Raw genomic sequence first — 24986 nt, forward strand, 5'->3', positions numbered from 1 at the left:
AAGAATACTCATCACGAAGTATTGGAAGACACAATATTTACCCACCCGGGAAGAATGGCAGATGAAGTTGATGGACTACATGGAATTGGCGGAAATGACTGGCAGAATCCGAGACCAGGGAGAAGAGTCGGTGGAAGAAGATTGGGAAAAGTTTAAAGACTATTTACAGAAATATTGTAAAATTAATGAATGTTAGAAAAATGTTGGAATGAAGTTATACGGCTACAGTAGAAATGTTATAAGGAATTAAGTATAAATAGATTAACAGGGAATTAAAGGTAAAATAAGGTTAAAATGTGTTAAGATAATTATAGGATGGAAAGCAGAGGAAGATGGAAAGGAATTGCTGAAACAACTAAATAGAAGTGGAATACAAAAAGGGAGGTGTGAGGAGGTCATGGAAATAAGTGAATGAAAAATTGAAATTATTTGATGTGTTTTAAATTGTTTTTGTATTGTTTTCTTAGTTTAAATTGCTTTTGTTTTGATTTCCTAGTTTAAATTGTGTTTGTTAGTTTAGTGTTAGGTATTGTTTTTGTATTGTACTGTTTATTTTCTTTTTCTATGTATGTTCAATTTGTTGGAAAGCAATAAATATTATTTTTAAAAAGAGAGAGAGAGATGTGATGGAATCTATAATCCCTATCAGCAGACCACATAGCAGACCTCCCAGGCGGAATGGAGCCTTCGCCAACAGGTTTTGCAGCAAATAGGGGATCGCTTTGTCCTCCCAAGAGTGGACCTGTTTGCAAGTCCAGAAAACCAAAAGGTGGAGCTCTTCTCCTGGTTCAGGACCCAGGGAGCAATGGGCATGGATGCCCTGACTTCCTCTGGCTGGGGGTGGGCTCCCATATGCCTTCCCACAGCCCTAATCCAGCTATTTCTCAGGCGAATCAGATCTGCTTCACTGTGGTAGCTCTCTTCTGGCCATGGAGAGTCTAGTTCACAGAACTCATGGCCCCAGAACTCATGCTGGAGGACTTATCCACTGCTGGGAGGCCTTTTCCACCTGACCTGGAGGGCAGAATCTAGCCTCCATATTAAAAAATAATGCTGAAGCAAACTCTTGGGTTGGGGCAGTGCTTAGGGTCTCCTTTTCAGGTCTCCGTTATTGGATTTACTGCCCCAAATGTCTAAAATGCTTTAAAATGACTTTTAATCTGTGGGTATTTAAATTTTATTGGAGGTGGCGCCAATACTTTGGCCACCTTATGAGAAGAGAAGACTCCCTGGAAAAGACCTTGATGTTGGGAAAGATGGCCCAAGGAGAAGGGGACGACAGAGGACGAGATGGTTGGACAGAGTTCTCGATGCTACCAGCATGAGTTTGACCAAACTGCGGGAGGCAGTGGAAGACAGGAGTGCCTGGCGTGCTCTGGTCCATGGGGTCACGAAGAGTCGGACACGACTAAACAACAACATGTAAATTTTGGTTGTTTTGCTTTAAATGAGCGCAGGATGCGCCTGGGAAGAGAGGAGCTTGGGAGAAGGGGGGGGGCTAATTACAGTGCTTCAGAGTAGGGGGAAATACAGTGGTACCTCGGGTTAAGAACTTAATTCGTTCTGGAGGTCTATTCTTAACCTGAAACTGTTCGTAACTTGAAGCACCACTTTAGCTAATGGGGCCTCCTGCTGTCACCGCACGATTTCTGTTCTCATCCAAAGGAAAGTTCTCAACCCAAGGCACTATTTCTGGGTTAGTGGAGTCTGTAACCTGAAGCGTATGTAACCCGAAGTCCCACTGTATGGGGGAAATGGGGCAGGCTGGGTAAGGAGCACATGGCGTAGGCAGTTGGTGACAAGTGCTCCTGTGAAAGCCCTGACTGACCTCTGGAACATCTGAATGGCGCTCTCCCACTTTGTGGAGCCCACTTGGCTCCCTGGTCTACTCCAGAGCTTAGGGCAAAGAAGCAAGCTAGGAGACAGCTCAAACACAACTGGAGGAAAGAGCCTGTCAAATGTTATCAAAAATTGGAAAGGGCTCCCCACCAAGCCTACTGAGTGGCAGTGAAGGCAGACAAGAAAGGCATACTGCCATGGACTGACTGGATGAGGAGTGGTGGGAGACACGAGCTGGGGGACCCCTAAGAGAACCCCCAGGGGAAGAAAGCTCAGAGATAGAGGAGTAGAGGTGGGATGACAATGGGTGGTCAGAGGGAGAAAAAGGAGTAGACAGGGAGGAGGAGGTGTCAGAAGCTGAAGGGGCAACAGGGCTTAGTGAGCAGGGAGAGTCTGCACCAGAGAGAAGTCCAGAATCAGAGGCAGAAGCAGGGGGGGGGGGGGAGAAGAAGAGATCAGACAGGCTGCTGGAGAAGCCAGGGAATCTTCCTCCTACTGTGACCAGTTCCCTTCCTCTTGATCTCCCAGAACACACAGAGGAACAGCCAGTCTATATCTGCATCAGGAACAATATGGGTGTGGCTGAAGTGTCAGGCAAAGTTCATGCTAGAAAGGCCAAAGCAGTTACTCATTAACCATTTACTGTAATATTTCTGATTTTAAAAAGCCTTCCATGCCTCCCCCAAAGAAACTATGTCTTTGTTCTCTTTAGTATAAAGACGTCTCACACAAATGCTCAATTCAATAACGACGGAGAAGGGTGGTTTTCTTTCTTTCTTTTAACGACGGAGAAGGGTGGTTTTCTTTCTTTCTTTCTTTCTTTCTTTCTTTCTTTCTTTCTTTCTTTCTATATTGAGGGTGGAGCAAAGATGAAGAGAAAATCAGTGATATTTGAGAAGTGAAGGGAGAGAGGGAGGAAAATGAGCATTCCCAGAAGCACCATTTAAGGCAACAGTTCCTGGTTGTAGTTACATCATGCGCACTTCTCTGCCCTGTCATAAAGAAAGGGCGAGGAAGCAAGAGCAGGAATAGCTGACCGAGGAAAAAGGAAGCCTCAGAATTTCTCGTTGATCAGTCAGCCCAGCATCTTGGCAGCAAGAGAAAGCTAATCCAGGGGTGAGTATTTTACCACTAGACCCCAATTTATGGTCCCAGGCAGCTGGTTGCTCAGAAAGGGCTGTTTTCATTCAGTTCTCAGTGAACCTGCAGGGGTGTTTTAACTCTTGCCTTCGCCTTCACAATCCTGTGGAAAATAAGACATCCATACAGAAACTGTTCGCCCCAGGCAAGAAACTTCTATTGCAGACCACAAAAAGGCCAAGTGTTTTTAAATTTTGTTTGTTCCACTAGGATGGTGGAGCTATTTAATCTATTTCACACACACACAGTCTGGAAGCACGGTCACTCCTCACTGGAAGGATTTGGAAATGCTTATTGACCAATAGTTTTCCCCCCAACTGGCCTTTATCCTCTAGCTGCTTCTCATTTTGCTTTTTTTTTTTTTTTTACAGCTGCCTCTTCTGTCAACAAAGCCGCAGACTCTCCACCCACCATGGCCTCCTATTCTCCATCCACAGATGTGGAGGATGAAGTTAAGTGCCCCATCTGCAGGGACTATCTGACAGACCCCGTGACCTTGGACTGCGGCCACAACTTCTGTCAGGGCTGCATCCAGAACTGCAGCGATAAATGGGAAGAAAAGGGTGCGGGGGACTTGGCGTGTCCTGTCTGCAGAGCCAAGATCCAGAAAGGGAATTTCCGTCCCAATTGGGACCTGGCAAATATATCAGAAAAGTTTAAACTCCGAGGAAAGGAGCTATGTGAGAAACACAAGGAAAGACTCCACCTGTTCTGCAGAGATGATAAAGAATTGGTGTGCATGTTTTGTGAACGTTCCCCGGAACATGAATCGCACACTGTGGTCCTCAAGGAAGAAGTTGTCCAGGAATACAAGGTACGAAGTCATCTTTGCACTTGGTAACTGACTCCTTCCTCCTCCCCACCATGCGTTCTCTTTGCAGAATATTGTCTCAATGTGTCTGGAAAGCAACTCCCAATACAAGGGAGCTTCTAGTTTTCTGTAGGTAGTGGCCTCGGTCCAGTATACCTGAAGGAGCGTCTCCACCTCCATCGTTCTGCCCGGACACTGAGGTCCAGCGCCGAGGGCCCTCTGGCGGTTCCCTTGCTGTGAGAAGCCAAGTTACAGGGAACCAGGCAGAGGGCCTTCTCGGTAGTGGCACCCGCCCTGTGGAACGCCCTCCCACCAAATGTCAAAGAGAATAATAACTACCAAACTTTTAGAAGACATCTAAAGGCAGCCCTGTTTAGGGAAGCTTTTAATGTTTAATAGGTTATTGTATTTTAGTGTTTTGTTGGAAGCTGCCCAGAGTGGCTGGGGAATCCCAGCCAGATGGGCGGGGTATAAATAATTAATAATAATGGGGGCTCCCATCTTTCCCCTAAAAAAAATTCTGTATTAAGGGATTCTTTGTTTTGACATTTCCTGGAACATTCTGTAAAGGATAGTTTCATCCATCCCAAGGGGTGAAGAACAAGGTAACACCCTTCTCCTCATTGCAAACACAGCAGCTGTGCAGTCTGACAGGAGAATCTTAGGGTTCATCCACACTTATGCTCAGTGGCGTAGTAACATCAGGCGGGACCCGGTGCTAAAATTTCTTGTCACCCCGCCCCGCCCCCCCCCCCACATTGAAATTATTAAAAGAAGGAAAAATAAGATACTTATAGTTGCAGGTGTTATTTTCTGGTTTATTTACTTAACATTGTAGGCAAAAGCACTTAAAACCCCTTTTTCCGAACTTTGTTCTCTGCAAATTTTGAAATCACATCATCAAAATCAATTCCTTTCGCTACTTTGTTTTCAATTGACAAGATGGCTAAGCCAGAGATCCGAGCTTGACTCATAGTGGACCTAAGATAACTCTTGATTAATTTTAGTTTTGAAAAACTCCTCTCACATGATGTTTAGCAATGTGAACTGAACTTTAGATTACTTCATAATTTGAATTAAGGCTGAAAGCAAACAGGAAATTGCCCTAAAAATGGCAATTATACATATATTTGTATTTACCTTTTAGGCTCTGTGCCTGTTTCAGCAATTCACATAAGCCTCTAGTAAAAATATCATTTATAGAAATAGCAGGAGTTATACAAACGGGTCTTACTCAAAAATGACAGAAAGCACTTTGCAACTACTCACTTAAAAACTAGGATCGCATCCTCTGCAAGGAGACAGAGCAGCTTCAAGCCTATCACTCTTCCTAAGCGCAGGGCCGACCTTGTTCCCAGGCACTTGAATGCATGGCGGAAAATAAGCACATCGCCCACCTCTACTCTCTCCGAATCAATCCTGAGTTTTTGTTTTCTCTTCAGAATGTGATGGATAGTTGCCTGGAGAATCTGCTGGAGGAGAAAGAGAAAATTCTGGTAAAAAAAGCAGCGGTGAAAAGAGAAAGCGAAGACCTTCTCGTAAGTGACCTGGACACTGGGAAGGGAAGGAGGGCATAAACCATCACCCTCATATTGAGAAACTTCATGTAAAATGCAGAGAAACAAAAAGCCAAGAGGCAGCCCAAGTCCTCAGAACATCTGTCCTTTTGGAAAGGCCTCATCTCTCCTAAAATTTGTTAGCTGGGAGTAAAGCCCAGTGTGACTTTCTTCTGACTGCACTGGCTACGAATTAGTTTCCGGGCCCAATTCAAAGTGCTGGTTTTAACCTATAAAGCGCCTCGGCAACATCCAAAGGCCCCAATCCACTAGGCGCTGGGGTGGATTGCAGAGTCAGGCCCAGGCTGCCACCAGGGGGCAGCAAAAAAGCAGCTCCGGCTCACCCAGCCCTACCCATTGCCACCCCACCATCACATTTACCTGACATGGGGGTTCTGGATTGTGGGCTCTATTGGTTGAAATGGGAGCCTCAGCCATCGCCCCCTCCTGCCAGGAAAAAACCAGGACTACTCCAAGAAAACGCACATGGCAAAAAGGAGTTCCAGGCCCTGGTGGGCACCCCCTTACCCACTTGGGATTGGCCAAGCGAATAGCCAGCCAATCAGGATTTTCTTCCTTCACTTTTCACTTCCCTCTGTGCCCCCCTAGTCTCTTGCTGTGGCCCCCCATTTATGCATTTTACACCTGTGGCCCCCTTAGAATATCATGGGGCCCCCGGTGGGGGAACACTGCTTTACACCACCAGCCCTTTCTGGGTCAAATTACTTGTTACAATCCTTGGCATTTTACCGCCAACGCTTCCCACCCAGTTTAGAAGTCTCAGAGTCAGCATCTTCCAGCCAGTGTGGTGTAGTGGTTAAGAGCGGTAGTCTCGTAATCTGGTGAACTGGGTTCGCTTCCCCGCTCCTCCACATGCAGCTGCTGGGTGACCTTGGGCTAGTCACACTTCTCTGAAGTCTCTCAGCCCCACTCACCTCACAGAGTGTTTGTTGTGGGGGAGGAAGGGAAAGGAGATTGTTAGCCGCTTTGAGACTCCTTAAAGGGAGTGAAAGCCGGGATATCAAATCCAAACTCTTCTTCTTCTTCTTCTTCTTCTCATCGTGCCTTTAATTATAATAATACATTTTATTTTTATTTATACCCTGACCTCCCCAGCCAAAGCCGGGCTCAGGGTGGCTAACACCAGTAAAATTACAATTTAAAATGCAGCCTCATTTTAAAAGTAGCCCATAGATCAAACCCATAAGGGGAGGGAAACATAAGGGCCAGACTGAGTCCAAACCAAAGGCCAGGCGGAACAGCTCTGTCTTGCAGGCCCTGCGGAAAGATGTCAAGTCCCGCAGGGCCCTAGTCTCTTGTGACAGAGCGTTCCACCAAGTTGGGGCCAGGACTGAAAAGGCCCTGGCCCTAGTTGAGACCAATCTAACCACCTTGTGATTTGGGACCTCCAAAGTGTTGTCATTTGTGGACCGTAAGGTCCTCTGCGGGGCATACCAAGAGAGGCGGTCCCGTAGGCTTTGAGAAGCCAGAGTTGCCCTTCCTGTGGAATTCTCACAACACCCCTCTATTCTGCGAAGATTGGACACAAATAGAGATGCTGAATTCCTTTCCTCTTCTTTTTTATTCTGCTTATTGCAGAAATTAACAGAAACGGAGAGGCAAAAGGCAGCCAATGAGTTCAGGCAACTGCGCCAGTTTCTCAAAAAGCAAGAAAAGCGCCTGCTGAATCAGATGGAGAAGGTGGAGAAGGAGATTGCAGCGAAAAGGGATCAGCTCATGGACCGGCTCTCTGAGGAACTCTCCTCTCTTCAAAGGATCATCCAGGAGATGGAGGAGAAACGCCAGCAGCCGGGAAGTGAACTCCTCCGGGTAAGGCTGTGGCAGAAGCAGCTGAAAGTGTGTTTGTAAGGGAATTATTATCATTTTGGGAAGTTTTTAAAGATTTGATGTTTCCTTATTTATAGATATAAATATATATATATATTCTGTTGGAATATATATATTTGGTTGCCAGGGCTGTTCTATAGAGGAGCAGGGTGACCCTCGAGTTCCCTTCAACTCTACAATTCTACGATTCTATGGGAGCTTCTTTCCATTGTTTTCCAAATGTGGGTTTTCTCTCTTATGTTGCATGAAAAACTGGGAAGTTTCCCTGCAGATTTTAAAAAGTGGGAGCAGCTTTGTTCTATTCATTTGCATCTAATAGTTCACCTTTCACTGCGTCGAAATGGAGCCATTTTGTCTGTTGACAATAGTCTCGTGAATATCTCCTCCATGGGAAACCCACAGCGCCAAAGGGCCAGAGCGAATCCTATCCTGGGTCTATCTTGTGGCAGGCACTGATTTCCCTTCTTCTCTCCCTCTTTTTCTCTCTAGGATGTGAGAAGCACCTTGCAGAGGTAAGTGGGTCCTTCTCATTTCCAGTTGCTTCTCCTCATGAGGCTGGGAAGGGTCCAGGAGCCCAGTACATAAAACCTGCCCCTCCAGGCTCCAAGGGAGAGAGAGGGGGACTCCCCACACCTGCAGCATTTCGCAGGTAACTACAGGAGCCCTCTTTTGAACCCCTCAGGTCCAACCTGTTTTTCTGCTCCTTTGTTCTCTTTGTCAGAAAATGACAAAGAATAGAAAACATCTTTTAAGAGCCAGGCAAAATCCTTTCAGTTTTTTCTAGACTTTTAAACTTCTTCTTAGATACCCTTACATGTACTTTTAAGATGGTGGGAGTTGTCTTCTGTAGCCCACTCTGCTATTTCTCGAAGTGCTTTTTCGAGTTGCATTTGATTCCATTTGTTGAATTTTAACAAATGGTTAGAGCAGCCGAAAGGCATAATCAAGGCAAAAATGAACTGAGCAATGGGTTGAAAAGAGGGCAAGAATGGCCCAGTGCCAAGGAATGGGTGATGGAATGAAATATGCAATGTGTTGTCAATACAGTGGTACCTCGGGTTGAGAACTTAATTCATTCTGGAGGTACGTTCTTAACCTGAAACTGTTCTTAACCTGAGGTACCACTTTAGCTAATGGGGCCTCCCGCTGACGCCATGCCACCACTGCACAATTTCTGTTCTCATCCTGAAGCAAAGTTCTTAACCTGAGATACTCCTTCCGGTTAGCAGAGTCTGTAACCTGAAGCATCTGTAACCTGAAGCGTCTGTAACCCGAGGTACCACTGTACACTCAGATAATTTATGCCCTTTTAGGGTTGCAATGTTTCAAAAAATTAAAATCCGGATGCAGAAGTTGTTGGGCTTTTTTTGGGCAATGTTGTTGAGCTATGTCTGGAAAATTTCAGACGTATGGCAACCCTATGCCCGTTGCATGTTATAGGCAATGCTGCAAAGCTAGAAACAGAGAAACTCTGAGCATAATGGTATCACTTGACGTTTCTTTTTACTGGCATAGATGTAAGTGGAGAGACTCAGAGACTGTGTTCTGGCCCCCAGGTGTCTGGCTTTGGCGTCCATAATCTCCTTCAACCCTCTGGGCCTCAATCCCTCTGTGCTTGCCTCTCCCTCTCGGCTTTCTAGCAGTTCCTTCCTCCTCTCAATTCCTTTGCATTCCTTGGAGTTGGGTGGTTTAAAATTGTTTTTCTCCACCAGATATGAGAAAAGAGAGAGACTAGGGAATCCAGTGGATCTCCCTCCAGAGCTGAAGAAAAGGATCTCGCAATTCTGTGCTACAAATCCCCTTCTGCAGGGTGACATGAAGCAGTTCAAAGGTAATGAATAATGACGGTGAGGATTTTATGCTAGGTATTGTATAAGTCTGAAAATGAGCATGCCAGACTCTTCATTATATTTTGTTCTTGCCAAATAGTGGCACCAGCAGAGCTTCCTTCTTTTCAGCTTAGTCATCATTCCCCCGCCCCTGCAACTACCCATTGCCCCATTTATATTGCCATTCTCGTCCTCTGAGGCTGGAATGGTAACCGCCACAAATGCACCAGGGTGTATTGTATTGTAAAGTCCTGAGTTTTTGTTCCAACATGTTTCTGTTCATAACTATATGGAATCTCCTTTGCGTATTGTTGCCAATTACACAATCAGGAGTGGTCCTTTGGGAGGTTCTCAGAGTTTGCTTGGGCTTCACAACAAGCGCCTATTACCCTCCTGAGGCATCTCCTCTTCCTCAGACTCACACCCGCATCTGCTCTATCTCTATCTATCTATCATCTATCTATCATCTATCTATCGTCTATCTATCTATCTATCATCTATCTATCTATCTATCTATCTATCTATCTATCGTCTATCTATCTATCTATCTATCTATCTATCTATATATCTATCTATCGTCTATCTATCTATCTATCTATCTATCTATCTATCTATCTATCATCTATCTATCTATCTATCTATCTATCTATCTATCATCTATCTATCTATCTATCTATCTATCTATCTATCTATCAATCATCTATTATCTATCTATCTATCTATCTATCTATCTATCTATCTATCTATCTATCTATTATTTTTATACCACTCCTTCATTATTAGATCTCAGGGCAAATCACAGAATGAAAAAATCTAGTGCTGCAACCATCTTGGTCTCACAAGAGATTCCACATTTCACTGGAGAAGTAAGGGGACATTCCAAACAGCCTCTACCTAAGTGTTGGTTTGAAAGAATCCCAAACCCCCAAAATGCTTTTATCCACTTTCGAACAAGAACCAAAACCACAGTGTGGACTACATTAAGGCCATAAAAATAGAACACAGTGCAAGCAGTGCTGAAGGTGACGTCTATATTTAACTGAGTTCTCTGCTTTCTGTGATTGAGATCCAGATAGACCATATAGAAATTTGAGTACGGAAGTGTTACTGCTTGCAAAACAAAGGAAGAGAAACCATAACCTTTCCAAACTGACCTCATTTGGCAAACCTGCGTATCTGACCACTCAACAGAGCTGTGTCGTGTGCTCTGAGAGGGCAATGTCCCATATATGATCCTACCAGCCTTTGATGCAAAAACCATCTCTAGAGTTCCAGGGCAATGCTACTGGAAATTAAATTCAGTGAGGCAGGACTTCATACCCTCCAACATTTCTCCGATGAAAATAGGGATGTCCTAAGGAAAAGCAGGACAAATCAGAAACCTGGACAGCTTCTGTAAATCCGGGACTGTCCCTGGAAACTAGGGACACTTAGAAGGTCTGGGACTTCCTTTTGCTTAAGAGCTTTGCCAATTCTGCCTCTGCAAGTTTAGCTTCTTGTTATGTTAAAAAATTGCGGCTTTAATAACCCCCACCATTGGAACCACCAGTGTACTTGGGGCAGATGTGAGGCTGTGGCCAGCTCCCCTTTGTATTCCTGCCAAAGACTGGTATTGCAGAGCTTATGCACCACTATTGATCCTACTTTGAACTATGAGGTTCATAGACAATCTTTTCTAGTATGATTTATTATTTCTGTGTTTTACATTTTTAATTATCTTAATCTGTTCCCCATATGAACTACCCTGATATATTCTGGTAAAGGGCAGTATATATACATTATTGTTATTGTTATTGTTATTATTATTATTCACACCCTGGCCAGCAGTTTCTTGATCTCCTGCCCTCAGGCAGAAGATATAGAAGCGTGATTAGTTGCACCAACAGGGTAAAGAACAGCTTCTATCCATGGACTGTTAGGCTGCTGAATGAAAAGATAACAACAGGGCAACTGACTTTCGGGTTTGGTGTGTGTGTGTCAGTAAACGAGGGGAATTAAGACTAAGAGAGCTGAGTGGGGGTGCTTGTATAATCTCACTGTATACAAGTTGTACAAGTGACAATAAAGTATTTCAATTTCTATTTCTGTTTCAATTATTATTATTAGTTTTTTTTATAAAAATATTTGTTCAACTTAATTTCTTTAACTTTAAATAACCAATATGCATTATGTTATTAAGTCATATTCTTGTGACAAGATTTACCAGAGGTCCAACACTGTTGTGCTTAAACTTTCTATCTTCTTCCTTCTTCAGACACTGTATTCCTCAGACTGGCTCAGAAAGGTGAATTTCCAATGGAAGACCAAATTCACAGAGGGGATGGGAAATGTTGTTTTATTGGGTTTAAACAGCCCGTCCCCCAGACCTTGGAACAATCAGTAGCTTAACTTGAGTGAATTGCACTGTTGTGATGTTGCAGCCATCATAGCATCCGATTCCTGGATCCACTCACACAAAAAAGGAAAGTAAACATTTTCTGGGTCATTTGAGATACCTGTATCGACAGGAGGGGTACAGCATAAATAATGTTATTGTTTTGTTTCTTTATTACATTTATCAATCTCTTTATACAGAGAAAATATCTCAAAACAACTTGAGCAAATAAAATACACAATGTAAAAGTCAGAAAAAGTCAGAAAAATGTAAGACAATGAACAGAATATACAAAACGTTCATCCAGCAACATATATTGAATAGGGGGGGGGGGAGCCTAATTTAAAAAGACAGCAAAAAGGGCATTTATCATCTGGAGGAAGGAGAGGAGGGTCCCAATCCTGAATGCAATGCAAGGAAGTCCTATTTCATGAGAGAGGGAACCTGGTTCTTGGGTTTTGTCTTGCATTGGTGTGTCCTCTCTTTCCGCGGATTCTGCCTCTTTTCCTTACGCCTCATCTCTCTCCCCAACAGCAAATGTCACTCTGGATCCAGCCACAGCTTATCCTCGGCTTGTCCTGTCTGAGGACTGCAAAAGCGTGAGATGGCGAGACGAGTATCAACACCTGCCCAACAATTCTGAGAGGTTCTACAGCGATCCTGCTGTGCTGGGACGTGAGGGCTTCACCAAAGGCAGCCATTACTGGGAAGTCATTGTGGGAAGTGAGGAGATGTGGGCTCTTGGGGTTGCCAGGAAGTCAGCGAGGAGAAAGGGCTGCTTAGCCTTAAGTCCTGAAGGAGGCGTCTGGGCTGTGGGGAAGAAGGGAGGTTGGTACAGTGCCTTCAACCCCCCTGACAACCCTCCACTGTCCCTGAGCAACAAGCCCAAGCGGATAAGAGTGACTCTGAACTATGATGGGAGGGAGGTGTCTTTCTTCGATGCCGACACAGGAGCCCATCTCTACACCTTCCTAGGAGCCTCGTTCTCTGGAGAGATGCTCCTCCCTTTCTTTTGGCTGTCAGGAAACAAAACCCAACTCAGGATGGCTTAAGCCTTAAGGGAACCAAATCTACCTCTCAGGCCCAGAAGGCGCTTCTCTCCAGAGCAAAATGATTGCTCTAAAAGGGAACGTTTATTTGCAAAGAGCTATGTTGACATCTTTGTAGACGGCCTTGGAGAGGATTCATTCCAGCCACAGTCAGCAGTTCATTGTCTTCTGGATCAGTGTCTTAATCCTTTTTTAAAAAATAAATAAATAAATAAATAAATAAATAAATAAATAAATAAATATTTTATTTATACCCCACCCTGCCCAGCCAAGACTGGGATCAGGGCGGCTAACAACCAATAATAAAAACAAGTTGATTAAAATACAATTTAAAAAACAAGATTAAAATACAACATAAAAAAATTAGGATGCAGCCTCTTCACAGGAAGAGAAAGGAAAAAGAAAGAGGGGGAGGGAATCAAACTGATTCTAAGCCAAAGGCCAGGTGGAACAACTCTGTCTTACAGGCCCTACGGAAAGATATCAGATCCTGCAGGGCCATAGTCTCACGAGGCAGAGCGCTCCACCAGGCCGGAGCCAGTGTTGAGAAGGCCCTGGCTCTGGTTGAGGCTAATCTAACTTCCTTAGGACCCGGGACCACTAGGGTGTTGCTATTTATGGATCTTAAGGTCCTCCGTGGGGCATACCAGGAGAGTATTGTAGATTCTGTATATCACAGAATAGCCATTGAGGTGTCCCCAGATGTTGGTGTCCAGTTCCCATCAGCTTCAGCCAGCAGGGCTGACAGTCAAGGATGATGGAAGCTGTAATCTGGACCTCACCACCTGGACTCTGCTGCCCTATATCCTTCCCATTGAAACAACCGTGAAAATAAATTTTGTACGCTATAGATTTATCCTGGTATGGTGAATGCAATGTCTTTTGTTTTGCAGCTGTGTGATTTGTGCTCATATTGTATTGTGGTGGCCATTGGCTATAAACAATAAAATTTATAGATAGATTGAACTGCAAAAAAAAGTAATAAAATAGTAAAACAATTTTATTTTTTGGTCCTCACTCCAAAATGATGTGTGTGTCTCCTTGTGCTTTTGTTTATATTGGGGGTGGGGGTGGAGGAGAAGTATGATGGCCAAAACCTCTCCCATTCTCTGCTAAATGGAAGCAGGAGACCAGAGGCAGCGAATGAAAAAGCAGGGAAAGACAGACCCTCCAAGTGCCACTATTTTCCAGGGATGTCCCTGATTTAGAGACGCCGTCCTGGTTTCTGATTTGATCCCAGAATGAGAGAGATTTCTGATTTGATCCCAGAAGGAGAGTCCACCACTTCTTGTGTTGCAGAGTCCACTGCCTCTTGAGGCAAAACAGAAAATGGGGATCACCTGCTACTGCTGCTGAAGTTATCACCCACTGAAGCTGCTGCCCGAGGGGGTGAAAAAAGGAGGCTAGAGAGCAGCAGGGGAGGAGGCAGGCAACAGGAGGCAGTGAGGAAAGCAGCATCCCTGGAGCTTGGACCTGCGGCCCCTCCCTTACTGTCCCCCAATCTGCCCTCTGAGGCAACTGCCTCACGGGTGAACTGGGCCCTGCTACTAGCTGGTTGCAGTATTTTTATTTCAAAAAGCATCTCTTGCGCAGAAGAGCTGTCTTTAGAAATAAATGCTCAGTTGCTTTCTCCCAGCCCTCCTGGCTCTTTCCACTTCTGTCCTGCTCTTAGCCTCCATTTCTCAGACTTTCTGCACACCCAGAGTTTTGCCCCTCCTGCTGCCCAACAGGGCCTGATCTCAATATCCTTTCGATGCCATTGGCCAGGGGATCCTCTGGGGTCGGCCCTGTGGGGCATGTACTGAATGCGCTCACAGTTTCACAGCAGTTACCTCCAGGGTTGGTTGCAAGCAGCAGCTTCAGGGGAGCTGCTCTTCAGCCCCTTGGAATCTGGGTTCCACAGGGCACTTATCCCAATGCTATTAGACATCTATAGCAGGGATGGGGGACCGTTTTTGATCTGAAGAACTGCATTCCCCTCTGAGCAACCTTCCGCTGGTCACATGCCAACAGCGGGAGTGTCCAAGTGGCAAAAGTGGGAGGAGCAACTAATGTAAACTTTACCTTTGCAGCTTTCCAGAGACACAAGAGACCTCATGAATCATAGAATCATGAGTTCAAGAAGACATTCCAGTTGGGCAAGAAAACAAGTGGGGAGCAAAGCAGGGGTGCATCCTGGCGGTGGGATTCCGAGGGTGAGAGAGGTACCCTACCCCTGATTTATACAAAGCAATTGGGAGCAACTAAGACAGGATTTGGAGCGTCCTGATGGCACCCAATTCTGCTTCATAACATGTGAATCAGGTGTGGCTGTGCAACAACTGGATTGGTGCCAAGGCACAGCTGGATGAGAGCCAATAAACTGGTCTTGATGGCTGGCCTATCTCTTTTGATCTGATGTAGTGATTTATCATTTGCACTTGGATTTCCGAAGGCAAATTTATTCTTGATTTTACATGGTTCACCATCACGGCATATTTTTTTATATTGGCAGTTAATATTGCAAATAAATAATATAAATATTTGAGGTCTGTCCAGGAGGGTGTGTATAGAGAGCAGCCCGTGCCAGCGGCAACGTTCTCCCATGGTTTGGGATGCAAAATATGTGCTCACAGACTCTCCATTCACCCGAATCTTCTTCCCCTTCGCCAGAATTCTTGTCCCCCCTCCTCTTTTTTTAGAGCAAACCATGGTGCAGTGTTACATTGACAACAGCGCTAATTCTAACCATGGTTATCTTCAGACAAGACTGCAACCAGAATCTTAAGCAGGTGTCAGGCTGGAGCCAGCAAGCGAACAGCAGCAGCTGCCAGACTTGGACGGCAGCCCAGGAGACGAAGGGAGGTTTGTCATGGGAAGATCAGAGGAAAGGGCAGGGGGGAGTTCACAGCCCAGAGAAACACAGGACTTAGCAGACGATAGCTTGTCCGAACCAGTTTGCAAACCTCTCAGCGTGCAAGAACGCAGAAGAGGAGGGGTACAAGAAAAGGGGATATTGAAGCAACGGAAGAGCTTTGTTTTTGCGCATTGTTTCCGGAGGAAGAAGAACAACGCTGAGGATTTAGTTGAGTCATCATCAGGGTAGCCATAAGTCACGGGGGCAGAGAGCTCCAGACAAGCGGCATGTTTTTTCTGGAATAAAACCAACTTTTAATTGACTGTACGTGTACGCATCTTGCTGCCACTACTGCAGGTGTGCAAATCCTGATTAACACGAGCTACAGGTAGACACAATCCTGAGCTATGGTTAAGTCCACTGAGGGAAAGAAGCAGGGTGTACTATAGAGGAGATGGGGAGCGAATCTGTGGCATGATATTGATCTCCAACCATGGTTAGATTGGGAAAGTTATGTTTGCACACATTATTTGTATGTTTTTAGAAACTGTAAGGACCAAGCTATTCCTGAGCTGCTGATCACAGCATCTCTCTGTCCACCTCCATCGTGGAAACAAGACAATATGGATTTCTACCTGAAGCCCTCTACTCATATTCTTGGACAAGCTGTGACTCGCCAGATATTGCTGGACTACAACTCCCATCATTCCCAAACATTGGGTCATGCTAGCTTAGACTGGTGGGAGTGGGAGTTCCAAACATCTGGAGAACCACAGGTTCCCTCATCCTTGCTCTGTACTTTTATTATTTCTCAGTGTAGGTCCCCTTGTGCTTCATAAGGCTGAGTTTCTGATGGAAGCCTTTGCCGCAGTCTACGCAGTTCCATCGCTTCACACCCATGTGGACTCTCTTATGCCTTATCAGGTGAGAGCTGGTGCTGAAGCTTCTTCCGCACTCGGCACACTCGTACGGTTTCTCTCCAGTGTGGGTCCTCTTGTGCGCAATCAGTTCTCCTTTCTGAATGAAGCTTTTCCCGCAGTCTGAGCACTCGTATGGCTTCTCCCCCGTATGGGTCCTCCTGTGTCTTATCAGGGACGCATTATGGCTGAAGCTTTGTCCACAAACCAAGCACGTGTATGGTTTCTCCCCCGTGTGAACCCTCTTGTGGTTTATGAGGTTTGAGGTGGTGCTGAAGCTTTTCCCGCACTCTGAGCACTCGTAGGGCCTCTCCCCCGTGTGGGTCCTCTCGTGTATCATCAGGTTCGTCCTTCCGTTTGAGATTTTTCCACAGTATGAACATTTGAAGGCCTTTTCTCCCTTCTGCATCCTCTGACGATTGAGAAGGACCAAGTTCTGGGAGAGGCTTTTCCCAGTGTCAGAGGCCATCTTTTCTCTCTTACACCAATGAACCCTCCCTTGGAAGGGCCTTTCATCACATTCCTTGGGATGAACAGTGTTTTCTGCTGCTGTTCCCAGATGGACTTCCTGGTGATGTATGGGTCTTTGCTGACCTATATCCCTCACTTCCTCCTCAGTGGCCTGGAGGGATAGGCTTTCAGCACTTTTCAAGGATGTTGTATCAACGTTCATGCAGTCAAGTCTTTCCAGCTCAGGATCCTCCTCCTTCATCCTCACTTGCATATCACCTGCTGGAAGACATCGAAAAACAACCCAAGTTACCTCTTCTTACCTTACATATTGCCTCCAATAATAATACAGTGGTACCTCGTGTTAAGTACTTAATTTGTTCCGGAGGTCCGTTCTTAACCTGAAATTGTTCTTAACCTGAAGCACCACTTTAGCTAATGGGGTCTCCTGCTGCTGCCGCGCTGCCACTGCACAATTTCTGTTCTCATCCTGAAGCAAAGTTCTTAACCCAAGGTACTATTTCTGGGTTAGCAGAGTCTGTAACCAGAAGTGTATGTAACCTGAAGTGTATGTAACCCGAGGTACCACTGTACAGGATAGCTAATGTGGTGTATTGGTTTTAGGAGGAGTGGAGTGACTCCGGCCTGGGGCCTTCTTTATCTGATTCTCATGGCTCTTCTCATTCTTCCCCTACCCCCAGACCCCTCCCCAGCCCTCCGTGCCCCTCTCAAGTGCTCCTCAGAGGAACTGGCTCCATTTACCTGACCCTTTTTCTGCTCTGGCAGGGTTCTTCACCAACCTGGTACTCCCAGCTGTTGTGGGCTACAACTCCCATTAACCAGCTGTGTTGGCTGGGGCTGATGGGAGTTGTAGTCCTGAGCTGAAAAGTCCATGTTTTGTAGTCCCAAAACTAAGGTGGAGAATCAGCTCTAAGCCATGGTTTCCTTGCTGGCAGCTGAAATGTGGTTTGGGTTCTAAGCCACGGTTAGTGCAAACTATTGTGTGGCATGAAACCTGAACGGAGCCAGTGGTCAAACAACAACAACAACAACAACAACAACAACAACAACAACAACAACAACAACAACAACAAATTTATTAGTACCCATCCATCTGACTGGGTTGCCACTGCCAACATATATAAAAAAATAATAAAACATTAAAAATGTTCCCAATACAGGGCTGTTCCCTAAACAGGCCCACAGAAAGAGGTTTCTGTGCAGGACAGCCAATAATTCCGTCAAAGAGCAGTGCTGGAAAGGGAATGACAGAAACAACCTCAGGAAAAGAAACTTGTTAACATTTAGCCATAATAAAATCCTTACCCACCAACTTGGTCTCCCCATTATCGCCCTCTTGCTTGGCTTCCAGCAAGAGATGGATTTCCGTGGTGGTTGATGAATTCTGCTCCAACATAGGCAAGTTAACAGGCCCTTCTTCTGAAAGGCCAGGGACCTGGAACAGGAAGAGGCACACAGTTCAGGATCCTCTTGTCAGGGGTCACAGCTCAGAGGCAGAGCAGAAGGTCCCTAATTCAATACCCTACCTCCACAAAGGGCCAGGAGAGCAACTGTCAATCTGTGTAGGCAGACCTGAGCTAAGTGACAATGTGCTAAATATTTATTTGCTAACCTTTATACAGAGTTTCTTAAAAGGAATCTTGGGCTAGACCTTTCCGGAAGTCTCTGATGTTGTTGGCATCTGCCTTTCTCGAGAAACAGTGGCGTATTCAGTGAAACCACAGCCTCCCGTGTTGTTTTTGCTGCATGATTGACACTAGAGCTACATGCCTGGAGCACAAGCCTGGGTGGTGTACACGGAGGTCCTGGGATACCCAGAGGACAAAAAAACCCTCTCAACCTTGCTGATGGGGTCCAAAGGAAAGCAGAGCAATACATCTGGCACCAGCTTGGCTGCAGAAGTTGCCGGAAGGAGAGGTACAAGCAGGGCCGTCTGTAGCAGATGTGGCGCCGGGGTGCAAATATTCACCCAGCGCCCCCAAATTACCACGGATAGTGTTGGGATGGCCGTAGCTGCACACTGCCAGCCATTGGGGGGGCGCACCTCTCTCCCATGCCGCTGCGGGACAGCGATCCCCGCAGAGGCTTGGGAGCGGCCGCCGAGACCACATAACACCAGTCTTGAAAGACCTACATTGGCTCCCAGCATGTTTCCGAGCACAATTCAAAGCGTTGGTGCTGACCTTTAAAGCCCTAAATGGCCTCAGCCCAGTATACCTGAAGGAGCGTCTCCACCCCCATCGTTCTGCCCGGACACGGAGGTCCAGCGCCGAGGGCCTTCTGGCGGTTCCCTCGCTGCGAGAAGCCAAGTTACAGGGAACCAGGCAGAGGGCCTTCTCGGTAGTGGCACCCGCCCTGTGGAACGCCCTTCCAGCAGATGTCAAAGAGAACAACAACTACCAGACTTTTAGAAGACAACTGAAAGCAGCCCTGTTTAGGGAAGCTTTTAATGTTTGATGTATTACGGTATTTTAATATTTTGTTGGAAGCCGCCCCGAGTGGCTGGGGAAGCCCAGCCAGATGGGCGGAGTATAAATAATAAATTATTATTATTATTATTTCCTCCCAAGCCTCCTCGGGAGGAGAGTGATCCCCGCAGAGGCTTGGGAGGGAAGTTGCGTGCCCGCCAGCCATATGGTTGGCGGGGCGCAGCTGGCGGGTATACAGGGAAAGTGGAGGCCGCCAGCAAAGCTGTGCAGCTCCCCCACTTGCTAGGGCACCCCAAAGAGGTGGCACCCTGGCGCAACACACCACTAAGCGCTATGGGAAAGACGCCTCTGGGTACAAGGTGCAATCAAACCACAATACCTCAAGGACTGCCTCTTTCCATATGAACATTCCTAGACCTTAAGATCATCTTCTGAGGGCCTTCTTTGTGTGCCTCCTCCATGTGAGGCCTGGAAGGTGGCAACACAAGAAGGGGCCTTTTCTGCGGTGGCTCCCCATCTGTGGAATGCTCTCCCCAGGGAGGTTTGTCTGGCACCTGCATTATACACCTGTAGGCACCAGGCAAAAATGTTCCTATTTAACCAGGGCTTGGGCTGTTTGACATCCAATGCTCTTTTAAAATGAGTTGGGGAGGTGGGCGTGTTAGATGTATCATCACTGAAGCAGTCAAATACAACATTTCCTGTTGCCTAGAGTGGACACACAGGGAAATGTTGCTCCAGACAGGGAGGACTTCCTGTCATACCAGCTCTGGAGCATCCTCCGTGTGTGTGTGTGTGTGTGTGTGTGTGTGTGTGTGTGTGTGTGTGACCAAATAGATGGGCGTGACCCTATAAAAAGGGCTAGTCATGCAGCAATCTTCCTCTTCTGCTCTTTTGCCATCTTCCTCTCTTCTGGCTCTTAGCCAGCAGCACACGGCTCACCCATACAGAGGATAGAAGCCACAAGGTAGAAAGTCTGAGGGCTAGCTCAGACTTCTTCTCTCTACAAATGTAACTGTAACCACAAGATAAAGCCTGCCTTCAGGACAATACTGTGAAGTGAATGTAAGTAAACTTGACTCTTACTTTTAAACACGACTGTCATGTTATTATTATTTTAAGAGGGAAATAAAAGGGGGAAACTTACCAGGAACAATCCAGACTGGACATGTCAGACTGGATTGCTCAACTTAAATGATGCTAACGAATCCATCAACTTGCTTCCAGCAATGTGCAAAGGAATGTGCTGTGCTGCTTGCTCACTAGCATGAGTGAGGAGGGATAATATTTAATAATAATAATAATAATAATAATAATAATAATAATAATAATAATAATAATAATAATAATTTATTTATTTATACTCCACCCATCTGGCTGAGTTTCCCCAGCCACTCTGGGTGGCTTCCAATCGAGTTTTAAAAACAATACAGCATTAAATATTAAAAACTTCCCTAAACAGGGATGCCTTCAGATGTCTTTTAAAGATAAGATAGCTGCTTATTTCCTTCACATCTGAAGGGAGGGCGTTCCACAAGGCAGGCGCCACTACCAAGAAGGCCCTCTGTCTGGTTCCCTGTAACCTCACTTCTCGCAATGAGGGAACTGCTAGAAGGCCCTCGGCACTGGATCTCAGTGTCCGGGCTGAACGATGGGGGTGGAGACGCTCCCTCAGGTATACTGGACCAAGACCCTTCAGGGCTTTAAAGGTCAGCACCAACACTTTGAATTGTGCTCGGAAACGTACTGGGAGCCAATGCAGATCTCTCAGGACTGGTGTTAAGTTGTCCCGGCAGCCATTCCCAGTCACCAGTCTAGCTGCCACATTCTGGATTAATTGCAGTTTCTGGGTCACCTTCAAGGTAGCCCCATGTAGAGCATATCCTCTTCTACTTTCCTCAACATCCCCACAGGGAGGTTATTGGGTTTTTAGGTTATTGGCTCTATCGTCTACGACACTGACTGGCAACAGCTCTTCAGGATTTTCAGTGAGAGACTCTTCCAGCCCTACAGATGCCGAGGCCTGAACCCGGGACCTTTTGCATGCAAAGCAGATTGGATGGACCTTTGTCCTGACGCCACAGGTCTCTTTTTATGCTGCCACTGCCGTTCACAGGTGCATTAAGGTGAACAGCATGCAAAACCCTCACCTCTTGTTCTGTTCTCATGGCCTCCCGGTGGATCTTCATCAAGAAATCCTCCACCTGAGCCACAGCCTCCGTGCAGTTCCCCGGACCCCGTTCCCAGACCCAGCTCTGCATCTCCTGGGGCAGGATGGTCAGGAACTGCTCCAGAACCACCAGGTCCACGATCTGCTCCTTGGTGTGTCTGTCTGGCTTCAGCCACCGATAGCAGAGTTCCTGGAGATGATTGCACACGTCTCGAGGGCCATCAGTCTCCAGGTAGCAGAGCTGCCTGAAGCTTTGGCGCCGCATCTCCAAGCTGGCAGCATCCTCATCCAGAATCTCTTCCTTCACTTCCACAGGAGAATCTTCCCTTCTACTAGGCCACCTGCTGAAAGAGACCTGGGTATCCTTATGAACTCCCATGGACATCTGTTGAGGCACCTGCAAGCTTTTCCACCCTGAAAATGGGGCCTGCATCTGCAGTGGCAAAGCCTTCTGGCGGTGAGATTCCCAGCCCTGCGGGTCTTGCTCCTCCATTTTCAGGTCTTGCTCCTTCATTTTTATTCCTGGAAAAGAAAAGCAATACCAATAAGCAACAGCCGATGAAAACTGGGCATGTTTACTCTCCCCTAATAGACACATTTTATTAATAAAAAATATAGCATATGTGCTATCAACCATCCATGACTCATGGATGGGGAACATGTGACCCTGCAGATATTGCTGGACTACAATTCCCATCATCCTTGGTTGTTGGCCTTGCTGGCTGGGGCCTGATGGGAACTGCATTCAACAATGTCTGAAGGGCCCCTGGTTTATACAGGAAGCTGCCTTATGTCAAGTCAGACTGTCAGCTGCTCTCCAGGGTTCCAGGCATTAAGAGTTTCATGCTCTACAGCAGTGTTTTTCAACCACTGTTCCGCGGCACACTAGTGTGCCGCGAGATGTTGCCTGGTGTGCCGTGGGAAAAATTGAAAAATTCGAAAGATTTTTTTTAAAAAATTCAAATTTTCGCCCACTAGGCGGGCGCCGGACTGTGTCCTGGGTATGGGGGGGGTTGACCCCACCCTCGGCCAGCAGGGGCGCCGATTGGTGCTCCTCAGGGGGACACCCTCCACTTTTCTGATGTCCGGGCTGTGATTGGTCCAGACTCCAGCCTGGACCTATCACAGTAGGACATCATCTTCCGACTTCCTTCCCGCCCGAGCACAGTGTGCGCAGCAGCGGAGAGAAGAAGACGTCGCGACTCGAGTTCACCAGGAGAACTGGAGAAGTTGTCATTTTATTTCTCTTCAGTCTCCACTGAATGCCTTGACTGGGTTAGGGACCCTTATAGCTCAGCATCAGTTGGTGGAAAGGACATGACTTTACAGGAGCAGGAGGAACTAACTGAACTGAGACAAAATCGTGGTTTCAAGCTAAGATTTGCTGATCTACCTTTGGACAGTTTTTGGTTGGATATTGCCAAGGAGTTCCCCCTTCTGGCAAACAAAGCTATTTTGACATTGCTCCCATTTTCCACTACATATCTGTGTGAGATGAGCTTTTCAAGCATGATTGCTATAAAAACTAAATACAGAGAGAGACTGAGAGCTGTTGACGAAGAGCTACGTGTGTGTCTTTCTTCGATTCCAGCCAGAATATCAGCTTTGTGTTCAGCCAAACAGGCCCATGTTGCGCACTGAATAAAGTATTTTGCAATTTTTCATATTTCTGTTTACTTACTATTTCATAATAAAGTAATTATAAAATACTTTCTTTGTGTTTATTTGATTCCTATTCAAGAGAATATATTCAATATAGGCACAGAGTTAATTTTTTTAACATTTTCTAATGGTGGTGTGCCTCGTGATTTTTTTCATGAAACAAGTGTGCCTTTGCCCAAAAAAGGTTGAAAAACACTGCTCTACAGAAGTGTTTCCCAAACTTGGGCCTCCAGCTATTTTTGAACTACAATTCCTATCATCCCTGACCACTGGTCCTGCTAGGTAGGAATGATGGGAGTTGTAAGTTCAAAAACAGTTGGAGACTCAAGATTGGGAAACCTTGTTCTACAAGCAAGAGGCTGGGATGAAACCTCTGCTTACAGTAAATATTAAAATTAACAATAAAAACAGATAATAACATTTAAACAAAGACAAAAACCAACAGTGAAAGATATTAAAACATGCCAGCATCTATGTGTCTGCATAGGTTTGCCTAAACAAAAATGTTTTTAAGCAGGTGCTGCAAAGAGCACAGCGAAGGCGGCCTGCCTGATGTCAACAGTTTCTGACTTTTAGAAGACATCTGAAGGCAGTCCTGTTTAGGGAAGTTTTTAATGTTTGACGTTTTATCGTGTTTTTGGTAATTCTGTTGAGAGTCGCCCAGAGTGGCTGGGGAAAACCCAGCCAGATGGGTGGGGTATAATAATAATAATAATAATAATAATAATAATAATAATAATAATTAACAGGCAGACAGGCAGGGATCTCCAATGTTGCCCCTGCCACACTAAAGGATAAATTTTACAGCTGCAGAAGAAGTATGTGTGGCACCTGTTAACATTGCCAGTTCTGCGGATCCAAGTGACTGAACCAGCACATATTCGGAGCGGTGATCCTGAAGGTATGATGAAGATTATGATAATAAATAAATACAATTTGTGATTAGCACAGCACCCATTCTTCCTTCACAACCAATATCAGTGGTCCTTCCTAGCTGATCTGACGCCCTTGGTGAGAGGCGGAAGCCCTGATCTCCACTGAGCCCGAGGGCACTTGCTGAGCCTGAGAAGCGTCTCATCTCTCACCCTCTGCTTGCTCTCCCAACAGATCCCCTTCTGCTAGATTCCGCTCAATCCACTTCCCCTCCCCTCCTTCCTTGAACTCACCTGCTTCAGGCAGGCTTTGCATTGCTCGCCCTTGGCAGCAGCCCCCTAATCGCTCCAAGGATAAGAAACCCAAAAGAGGGGGGCGGGGATTTGTTTTTCAATTAAAAAAGAAAGGAGGAGGGGAAAGTGGCTTTGCTTTCCTGAGTTCTCCCCCAATTTGTCACACATACCCGGCCACTCTAGGCATCCTCGTCCAGTGCCCTTTAACCCTTTCAGTGCCTCGCAGCAAACGCTGGAGTTCATTGGTGCATCCCCCGCCCCCAGATCATTAATGTTGGAAAGTCTGTTTCCATTCGGGAACTCGCAATTTTGCAAAAAAAGAGGGAATGAGCGCCATCTGCCTGATTAGGTGTTTCCTGTCCAGCAAAAGGACCGCATTGCAATAGACAGTCGTTAAGTCCCATTAAGTTCAATGGGATTTACTCCTAGGCAAGTGTATGCCCATTGAAGCCCCTCTGCAGACACCCACAAATTGGTATTGTCTCTTCTGAGTTCCCCGACTGTGCAATATATTTATGGTTCCTTGTTTTGTTCAGTATTATTCAAAGCAGCCTTTAAGAACACCCGGCCTCCCGGGTTACGTACAAACTTAAACCCAGTACTGAACTCGCTGGTTGGTATCTTATCATCACGCTCCAAATTACAGCCTTACAAAGAGTGTGAAAGCTTTACAGAAGGAGCAGGTGTATCCCTGATAGGCTTGTTCGCACGTTACACTGAACACTGGTGCACACTGTCTCTGCATATGTGCAGGTGCTCTTGCGAAAGAGTGAACCCTTGTTGATCTGCATATCACAGCTGCTGCGCACACAGGTGTCCAGGCTGTCGACTTGTGAAACGCTACACGTCAGCAACTGTACGCGTGTGAAATACTTGTGTACAGAGAGGT

The 24986-nt window shown here is 46.0% G+C and overlaps 2 protein-coding genes across 4 annotated transcripts; one reads left to right on the forward strand and one right to left on the reverse strand.

The window, feature by feature from the left end:
- The first annotated feature begins 2641 nt into the window (after positions 1-2641).
- LOC308580833 (tripartite motif-containing protein 10-like) lies at positions 2642-13449 on the forward strand. 2 transcript variants are annotated; one of them, XM_081183048.1, is made up of 8 exons: positions 2642-2955; positions 3351-3793; positions 5233-5328; positions 6946-7176; positions 7684-7706; positions 8907-9025; positions 11278-11307; positions 11932-13449. In XM_081183048.1, the coding sequence occupies exons 2-8, from the start codon at positions 3392-3394 to the stop codon at positions 12447-12449; spliced, it is 1419 nt and encodes a 472-aa protein (XP_081039174.1). In that variant the 5' UTR covers positions 2642-2955; positions 3351-3391; the 3' UTR covers positions 12450-13449. The 2 variants fall into 2 exon arrangements, with proteins under 2 accessions (XP_081039174.1, XP_081039175.1); XM_081183049.1 differs by having other exon boundaries at positions 3378-3793.
- LOC308580655 (uncharacterized protein) lies at positions 12654-24279 on the reverse strand. 2 transcript variants are annotated; one of them, XM_081182620.1, is made up of 4 exons: positions 24098-24279; positions 21250-21791; positions 17976-18105; positions 12654-16931 (listed from the first exon to the last, which is right to left on the reverse strand). In XM_081182620.1, the coding sequence occupies exons 1-4, from the start codon at positions 24117-24119 to the stop codon at positions 16087-16089; spliced, it is 1539 nt and encodes a 512-aa protein (XP_081038746.1). In that variant the 5' UTR covers positions 24120-24279; the 3' UTR covers positions 12654-16086. The 2 variants fall into 2 exon arrangements, with proteins under 2 accessions (XP_081038746.1, XP_081038745.1); XM_081182619.1 differs by lacking the exon at positions 24098-24279 and having other exon boundaries at positions 12654-16928; positions 21250-21932.
- Between the last annotated feature and the right edge of the window lie 707 nt (positions 24280-24986).

This window comes from Podarcis bocagei, assembly GCF_964188305.1.
Source record: "Podarcis bocagei genome assembly, chromosome: 2".
Taxonomy (NCBI): Eukaryota; Metazoa; Chordata; class Lepidosauria; order Squamata; family Lacertidae; genus Podarcis; species Podarcis bocagei.

What these genes read in the sequence shown, in the direction of transcription:
- LOC308580833 (XM_081183048.1), top strand. Translation starts at nt 3,392, where the DNA reads ATGGCCTCCTATTCTCCATCCACAGATGTGGAGGATGAAGTTAAGTGC. An exon ending in GAGAAAGCGAAGACCTTCTC is followed by an intron (nt 5,329 to 6,945) that starts GTAAGTGACCTG and finishes TGCTTATTGCAG; the next exon opens with AAATTAACAGAAACGGAGAG. An exon ending in TGACATGAAGCAGTTCAAAG is followed by an intron (nt 9,026 to 11,277) that starts GTAATGAATAAT and finishes TTCCTTCTTCAG; the next exon opens with ACACTGTATTCCTCAGACTG.
- LOC308580655 (XM_081182619.1), bottom strand. Translation starts at nt 21,930, where the DNA reads ATGTTCCCCATCCATGAGTCATGGATGGTTGATAGCACATATGCTATA. An exon ending in CCATGAGAACAGAACAAGAG is followed by an intron (nt 18,106 to 21,249) that starts GTGAGGGTTTTG and finishes TTCCTGTTCCAG; the next exon opens with GTCCCTGGCCTTTCAGAAGA. An exon ending in TGGGGAGACCAAGTTGGTGG is followed by an intron (nt 16,929 to 17,975) that starts GTAAGGATTTTA and finishes GTCTTCCAGCAG; the next exon opens with GTGATATGCAAGTGAGGATG.